The 8,774-nt window shown below is 45.0% G+C and overlaps 1 protein-coding gene across 1 annotated transcript; it reads right to left on the bottom strand.

Annotated features, from left to right (window-relative positions):
- Positions 1–375: 375 nt before the first annotated feature.
- On the bottom strand, positions 376–2,465 carry LOC141541451 (acid-sensing ion channel 2-like). The gene has a single exon (XM_074265561.1). It carries the CDS (start codon positions 1,997–1,999, stop codon positions 1,358–1,360), a length of 642 nt encoding a protein of 213 aa, XP_074121662.1. The 5' UTR covers positions 2,000–2,465; the 3' UTR covers positions 376–1,357.
- Positions 2,466–8,774: the final 6,309 nt, after the last annotated feature.

Genomic DNA, 8,774 nt, shown 5'->3' with positions numbered 1-8,774 from the left:
ACTCAAGCACTTGGTACCCAAAATCTTAGCTCAGGACATGGTGCTTCTTAAGGTTTCCGATCACCCCAGTCAGTCCAGGCCCAAGAATCACGGCAAAGCTAAATCCCAGGGCAGTCCTCAGAATGGGGGCAACTCAGAGAATGCAAGGCTTTTGACCAGCTTCGGTTCAATGAGATTCCTGCAGCTTTCTTCCCAGTGACCTATTCTGAGAACAGATGCCTGGCAGCCTATTACCACAGTAATCAGAGGATGTTTCCCAGTCACAGTTCATCCCTGCCATCCCCTCCCCCCTCCTCCCTCAGATCCACTCCCCCCCCTCCCCCCCTCTAGAGCATCCCTGCCTCCCTCCACCCCCTCCAGCAATCACCTGCCTGAATATGAGAAACACCCCCCTCTACTTTCTACCCTATTCGGGTCTGCACTCTTCCTCAGTCCAGCACCTGTTTTCAAAGCCCACCGCTTTTTCTTTTCTCTTCTTCCTATCACGTTGTCACATTACAGTACATACAGAGGCATCCGACTGAGCTCCGGGACCAGCCGGAGCTACTCCACCCTCAGCAGAGATCTAAAGTGAACATCCCTCGGTGTAGTCCATGTCTGGAAATTCTCTCCAAATGTACTGGAGAATAGCCTCTATTTGAACCTTGCAGCAAAGAGAGGGAGAACCGGCTGCCCTTTCCCCTGTCCTCCCCTTCTCTCTCTTTCCTCTCCTCTTCTTCTTCCTCTCCATTCCTCTCTTTTCCTGTCCTCTCCTCTCCCCCCCCCCCCCCACATCAAACTCAAAATTCCATGCAGACAAGAAAGCTAAGGACCCTTGGATTTCTCAGCATCTCAGCACCATCTATGCCCCAAGTCAGAGATGCCCCTTGAACCATCCCCTCATCACCAGGCCACCTCCTTCCCTGTTCGCCCACTGCTTCCCCTACCCCCATGCCTAGAAGCTCCAGCTGATTCTGCCTGTGCCTGCTGCCTCCTGACGGCTTCCGAGCAGAGAGAGAGAGAAAGAGCTCAGCACCACTGAAGCACTATTCCTCAGACACCAAAGGGCTCCTGGACTAGCTAGCTCAGGATTCTTGCCCATCAGGAGGGTAGAAGGCCAACTCCACAGAGCTGGGGACGCAATGTCACAGAGATCCTCGGACAGGCTAGGGTCCTCTGACCTCCAGCTCCCTTCTGCATAGATTCCGTGACTCCGAACAGAACACTGGGACTCAGCAGACTGGTCTCCTTTCCACAGATCTGCTCACTGGCAAGCCAAACTCTGAAAAACTCAGCCGGCTGCCCAACCAGCCTGTCCCCGCTTATGGCCTTTGCTCTAAGCGTGGCCTGCTGCCCTGCTCTGGCGTAACGGCAGACCTCAAAACCAAGTTCCTCGAGCTCCCCAAGCCTCTGTCATGACCAGGAGAGGAAAAACTCCAAAAGAAGTGAAAACCAAGTTACTCACGGTGGTGAAGTCCTGGTGGCCACACTCCTGTCCCTTGAACTTACAGTAGAGCATCATATCCTTCAGGTCGTGTCCAACGCGCTCCAAGAACTCTCGCATGCTGAAGACCTTGGGTTTGTAGTGCTTGAAATTGGCCTTCTCCCTCAGGGCCTCCAATACAGTGGGGTCAACCAGGTGTGGATTGGGTATGTCCAAGTTGACATCGAGCAAAGCCAGCAGCTCCCCGGCATGGTACAGGTCGTTGGTGGTGAGGCGGGAGAAGCGGAAGCCGTTGAGGTTGCAGACGGTCACGGCGGGAAAGACCAGGCTGTGGGCAACCACTTCATCCACCTTGGTGACATGTTGGTAGGAGAAGTAGAAAGAGATGCGCTCCGAGCTTTCCACCAGCAGCAGGCCCAGGGAGCCCATGAAAGCCAGAGCCCAAAGCACGCGGCGGATGGTCAGGGGCCCATATACAAAGATGTGCCGGATGCCATGGAGGGTGGATGTGTTGGCAAAGATCTGGATGCTGGATGGCTGCAGGCTGCCTTCACTGGTAGTATCCTTGAGATCCATCGGGACCTTCTTGGAATCCTGAAACTGAGTTCAGGTTGGTGAATTTAGAGAGAGGGAGAGTTTTGAATCCCCCTGAATATGTTTAAACCCTTATTTATGAGTGGAGTGGAGTGGGGTAGGGGAGGGGAAGGGAAGGGAGGGTGGGGGGGAGGGAGCAGAAGGAGAGAACCAGGCCAGATGCTGTGAGTTTATCCTGGGAGCTCAGCGGTCGCTTGGCAGGGTGAGTGTTTATATAAAATCCATTCAAACTCTACCTCGTTCCTTGGTGCGATAAGGAGGGCTGGTTTTATTTGGGGGAGACACCAAGGTGATGTGGAAGAGATGTGGGTGGGAAGGGAGGGCTTAGCCAATGGAAATAAAGTCCTTCCCCTGCACACACACACACACCACTAGAGACAAGATTAAAAGCAAGCAAGAGAGAATGCTTAAAACAAGTCTCTCAGCAGCTCCCAGCCTGTTAACCAGTGCATAATGCCCTGTGTTAAGCATCTACAGGGATGTCAGCCTGGATGCGCTGATGTACCGCAGAGCATCAGCACAGCCCACGGCAGGCAGGGAAACTGGCTGGATTTGCTCTCTCCCCCCCACCCCTTGTTCTGGACTCTGGAACCCTGTTCCTTTCCCTGCTCGTTCCTTGGCTCCCTCCCTCCTACCCAGCTTCCTCTGATGGGCAGCGTTCCAAATGCCAGCAGGCAGCCTCCTCGGAGATGAAGGAGGGCTGCTGATCTAGGAGCAGGGGAGAAGGATGCGAGAGGCTAAAAAAAATAATAATCATAACCACGGAGAGAAGACATACACGGAGACAGAAGTCCTTAGATAAAGCTACCATCCACCCACTCCCACGCAGCAGCTTGGGGAGGTGGAGAAGGAGAGCGGTTTCTGGTTATGGATGCTAGGCACAGGTAGAAAGTTTCATTTTGTCCTCTTCCTGCCTCTTTCCCAGGGAACTGAATGGCTACATGCTTGATGTGGGCAACAATCATCCCAAAGTGAGTACTTCATTGATTTGCTCCATGGGATGCTTACCTAAATGGAAGGCTTGGGCTTCAGCCTTTTTGCAAGGGGACTGGATCTAAGTTGAGGGACAGGAATGGAAGCACTATTCTATTACTAGGAAAGATCCTTCCTTCTGGAGTTTGGGGAAGAATGGGGCTAAGGAGAACAGATCAAAGTCTGGTTATGCTCAGGAAAGAAGAAGCTGTCAGGTATCTCTAGCATTTGAGGAGGTCAGGTTCTCCCTCCCACTCCTTCTCATAGCAGGAGACATTGCAACAGGTGGTCCCCCAATCTCCATTAAGTATCTGGCAGAAGAAGTGGTACCTGAAAAAGAATGTGACAGCTGGGGCTCCAGGTAGGGCTTAATGTGTTCAGTTCACACACACACATACGTGTGTGTGTGTGTTTGTATTCCTAAGGATTTGACAGATGGGAGCACAGCTGTGGACTGAAGAGAGGGATAAGGCTCTGATTTGACCTCTGGGTTTCCAAAACTCCATTGGCATTAAGTTCTAGCTGGCAAATGGGTGTGCCTTGCTCCATGCCAGGCCTCAAGACTAGGGAGTCAGTTTAGACAGTTCTGGCAAAGTATTCCTGCATCCTTGTCCCCTGCCATGGGACAGAGAAACAGAGAGATGAAATAAGCAATCTGTGGCTGCATTGCCAAGTTTAAAAGAATTACAGGATGCCCCTTTAAACCTGCCTCCCTTGGCCAACCTGAAACCCTCTCTCCCACCCAACCTGACAGTCTTCTCTAGGGGCTTCAGCTCCCCTTGGGTCTGTATCCAAGGGCTGACTAACAATCTTGAAAAGATGCTTGAGGAGAGAAGAGCAGCTGAGAGCATTTCTCCCCTTGTTTTGATCTGCTTTAAGTGCCTTGGATCCAATCTGGCCTATTTCTGAAGCCAGTCCAAATAGGGGGTGGTTTTCAGTCATTTTTTGAAGCAGCAAGTGGCATTGTGTGCTCAAAGCTTGTTTATTGATGCTAGGTCTACTAATGAGAATGCTAACACCCCCAGCAGGAACCAACCAGGAAGCTCTCTCTGTTTGGTCTCATAGACACTCCAGGAAGACAATGTGATTTATTGTCCCATACAACCTCTCTCACCTGCAATGCTGGTCTAGAATTTGGAGGTTTGTTGTTGTTCACTTGGCTCATTTGTGTCCAATTCTTCCTGACTCCATTTGGAGTTTCATTGGAAAAACAAACAAACAAACAAAAAAAAAAAAAACTGGAGTGTTTTGTCATTTCTTCTCCAGTTCATTTTACAGATGAGGAAACAGAGGCAGATAGGGTTAAGTGACTTTCCCAGAGTCACAAAACTAAGTTGCATCTGAGACAGAAGTTGAACCCATTAACATGAGTATTCCTGATTCCTCGCTCTGTCCATTGCGCCACCTAGCTGCTCCTACTTTTTGGAATAGGTCTCTTCATATGAATTGAATTTGTCTACCATTCTCCTCTTGAATTGTATATTCTCTTAGGAGAAACTCTAAACCATTTCTCAATGTGACAATTTTCCATGTTTTAAAACTGGACTTATTAGCATAGGGACTTTCTAAAAGAGAAATCCCTTTTACAAATTCAGATAGCCATGTTTTAAATCTGGACTTATTAGTACAGGGACTTTCTGAAAAAGAAACTCCTTTTTCAAATTCAGATAGCCATGTTTTAAAACTGGACTTATTAATACAAGGACTTTCTGAAAAAGAAACTCCTTTTACAAATTCAGACAGCCATATTTTAAATCTGGACTTATTAGTACAGGGACTTTCTGAAAAAGAAACTCCTTTTACAAATTCAGATAGCCATGTTTTAAATCTGGACTTATTAGTACAGGGACTTTCTAATAGAGAAACTCCTTGTGCAAATGCAGATATAGGAAAATACTTCCAGCAATGAAGAGTTTACGATCTGAGAAAGTTGATTGAGGCACCTAGAAGAAACATGGCTTATGTAGGTGTACCCATCCCATATATATCACAGGCAGGATTTCAACCTAGGTCTTCATGCTGAGACCAGTTCAATATTTATCTAACATTAGATACTGCAAAACTTCAATGATGTCTCCATTCCCCACTTTCCTGATATTCTACAGGCAGATTATTTGTCAGAAGACAAGTCAAATATATGGGAAATGTGCCTAGATCATGGGGTTTGGAATTGGAAAAGGTCATAGAAAAAAGTCTAGTTCATTTTTTTTTCTTTAGTGAATAATACTGAGGTTCCTAGACAGGAAGGGACTTGTCCAAAGCATTGAGCAGCATTCAAACCTTTACTATCTTATATTAAATCTAGTGCTTTTTCCAATATGTCAGATTAGTTTTCATAAGAATATCTTTTGGGAACACTGATTTTCTATGGATCGAAGAATGGAAACTATTCCTCTCTGATGTATAGCTAAGAGTACCTCACAACGAAAAGGGCTGTGGTCTTTTCTGACAACCTGATTGTCTTCTTCCTATCCTTATTAGCAATTACCAGAGTATCTTCTTAACATTTCTTTCTTCTCATCTTAATTTATTCCTGACTCTGAGATAAAATTCTACAGAGGTCACAGAAAATAATATCTCTCCTATAGATCATAGGCACCAGATTCACAGTTTGCCAAGATCACTTTGAAAGCCATTCCTATATAGACAAAATCATCATAGCAACAACTGCCCTTCTAGCTAAAAAGAAAAAGAATATCATTCAGGTCCCTAATACAGGCAGTAAGAACAGAAGACATCCTAATGTAGACTATGAAAATTGTCAGGGTCCCATATCCCTAGAATAATTTTAAAGAACAGGCTCAAGTTTTTTCATCCTAATTTTAAAATTGTAAGCTTACCTCCTCAAATTCCTTGCTTTCCTCTGATCCCCAAAGCAACTTGACCCTGACTGCTAGATTCATCAGATAAGTAACCTATAGAAAATCTATGGAAACCTATAGAACCTTGCTTTTAATCTACCTTAAAAATTTAAAAATGAAAGGCGGTTGATACAATCAGTAATCAGAGGGGTCAGATTCTTGACCTATAGCCCACAAAACCAGAATTTGGCCAAACCATATTAAAATATAATTGGAAAATGTAAAATGACATAAATAAAATAGGAATATAAATAATGATAATTTGTGATTTTCTCTGTCAATACGAAGCCAGTAAGGATCCATTTCTATTTGCATTTGATACCACTGGTATAAATGGTGTTAGAATGGGAATCTGAGGATCTGGGTTTGAATCTCAACTTTACCACTGCTAATTTGGTCAAGTTTTCTGACTTCTCCGAACCTCAGTTTCTTCATCTAGAAAATGAGGGGATTGGACTAAATGATTCCTAAGATTCCATCTAGTTGTAAATCTATGATCCTATGATGATTTAGGAGTAGGAGAAATAAAGCTATCACTTCTCAAGAGATTACTCTTGATTCTATGATCATAGCAATGGCCTACTTCCCCTTTGATATTCCTAGGTCCAATTCCTTTCCCCTTTTCTCAAATTGACAGCCCCTAAGGATACTTGCTCTAGGGTCAAGCCAAGAAAATTTAATCTCCAACTGACATCTACTTAAATATTTGAAAACCTGCTGCCACATATCCTCTTCCACCCTACCTCATCACCAAATTTTCTCTTCTTCAAATGAAGAATCCCTTTCCATTGAGCTGTGTATGACATATTCTATAATCCTGATCACCTACCTCAGGAAACAATCTAGCAAGTTAAATTTGTTGTGGTTGTTCCATCATGTCTTACTCTTCATGATTCCATTTGGGGATTTTTTGGCAATGATACTGGAGTGTTTTGTCAATTTCTTCTTCATTCTACAGATGAGGTATTGAGGTAAACAGAGTGAAGTGACTTGTCCAGTGTAAAGGGCTAGAACTGAGCAATGCACTTGGATGGTGAAGCACGTGAGACTAATTGCCAATTGGACGGTTCCCTATTAACTTGTTTAAGGTTGACCCTCCCCAGCTGTTCTGTGCTGACTTGATTGGTGGGACAAAGAGGGGGAAGTGACGTGTGTGGGAGGAGCAAGAGAAACTTGGGTGGTGGAACTCAGGCTCACTTGCACTCGTGACCTGGCGTTGGAGGCGACGGTAAAGATCTAGAATAAAGACGTTTAGTGATCCTGACTCTTGCTGATTTCTGGAAAGATAGAGTTCCAGCATTTGGCGTCCAACGTGTGGCTGGCACCCTACTTCCACCGAAGTCCTCCTGTGACCAGGAGATTAGGTGAGTATTCTAATAGAAATAAGGAACTTACCTTGTTAAGGACTAAATCAGCAATCTCTAGTAACTGAGATGGGGCAGATGTTAGGTAAATCCTGGGCCTCAGCTGACCCTGCTCCAACCCCAGCCCCTGCCTCATCTAGCAATGCTATAGAGGATATAATTAAGATAATTGATGAGAAAAGTTTACTTGTTCCCATCCCACAAATGAATAATCTCATACACTCATTGATTCGCACGTCCCCTTGGTTCTTAAATGAAGAAAAACTACGTATAGATAAATGGAAGCTAGTGGGACTTGAAATGAAAGAATTTTACTCAAAAAATGGGAATTGTCAAATTTTCCCAGAGGTATTTTACCTATACAACTTGATTCTATTAGACTTAAGCTATCAAGAAGAGTTTAGAAGAAGGAAGAGTTCTAAAAAGGCTCGGAGAAGGAAGCGTGAGGAACAAAAGATAGAAGATAGGCAAACTCAGGACATTGCCAGAGGGCAAGGGGATTTGAATGAGGAATCTGAGGGTGTAGACTCTGATTGTCCTGAAGAAATTTCAACCCCACCTAGAGAGCAGATTATTGATCAGCCCACATCCACTCCACCTTCAAGGACGGAGGGAGGAGGAGTAGTGGGAGGGGCGGTGACCTCATCAGCGCCCCCCCCTCCTCCCACACAGAGCCCCCCCTCCCAACAACTGCCCACTCCTGTAACTAGATTAGAAAGAGGGCTTATTGAAGCAATTGAAAATGGAAAAGAAGTAGATAATGATTTCAAACTTCAAATTTTTCCCGTGATTCAACAGCGTAATTCTGCAGGTCAAGAGAGTAGAAGATATGCTCCTTTTAATATGGATGTCCTTAAAAACCTGAAAAAATCTTGCACTGTCTTTGGGGCTACATCAGATTATGTTAAAATGTTAATACACAATTTGGCTTATGAAACCTTAACCCCTAGTGACTGGAAAGTCATTGCAAAAGTGTGCTTAGAACCTGGACAAAATTTGTTGTGGCTTTCTGAATTTACTGAGCTCTGTAGAATTCAAGCCCAACAAAATAGTCAAAGTGAAGCTAATACTTCCATCACCTATGACCTACTAATGGGTATAGGTTCTTATGCAGACGCTTTGGTACAGATTAATTACTCCATAACAGCATTTGAGCAAATTTCTGCTGCTGCTATCAAAGCATGGGCTTCTCTCCCCAGTAAAAACTACAAGGGTGAGACCTACACAAAAATTGTACAGGGACCAAATGAACCTTTTGCAGATTTTGTGGCACGTTTGCAGACAGCTGTCATACAGGCAAATGGTGAAAATGAAGTAACAGACACTTTGGTGAGGCAACTTGCTAGAGACAATGCCAATGAGGTTTGTAGAAGGATTATACTAGGACTACGTAAGGATGCTCCTTTAGAGGAGATCATAAGACGCTGTGCCGCAATGGGCACAAATACCTTTTATAGCCAGGCTATGGTGCAGACTTCCCAAGATCCCAACATGGGGAGACAGGATCCCTTTTGGCAAGGGGTTTCCCGAGAGACTCGTCAATGCTTTCAATGCGGTAAA

Source organism: Sminthopsis crassicaudata, chromosome 4 (genome assembly GCF_048593235.1).
Source record: "Sminthopsis crassicaudata isolate SCR6 chromosome 4, ASM4859323v1, whole genome shotgun sequence".
Lineage (NCBI taxonomy): Eukaryota > Metazoa > Chordata > Mammalia > Dasyuromorphia > Dasyuridae > Sminthopsis > Sminthopsis crassicaudata.
The sequence above is the reverse complement of the archived record's forward strand: the minus strand, read 5'-3'. Positions and strand labels throughout refer to the sequence as shown.

Excerpts from the sequence above, each read along its gene's own strand:
- LOC141541451 (XM_074265561.1), bottom strand. The coding sequence starts at position 1,999 with ATGGATCTCAAGGATACTACCAGTGAAGGCAGCCTGCAGCCATCCAGC.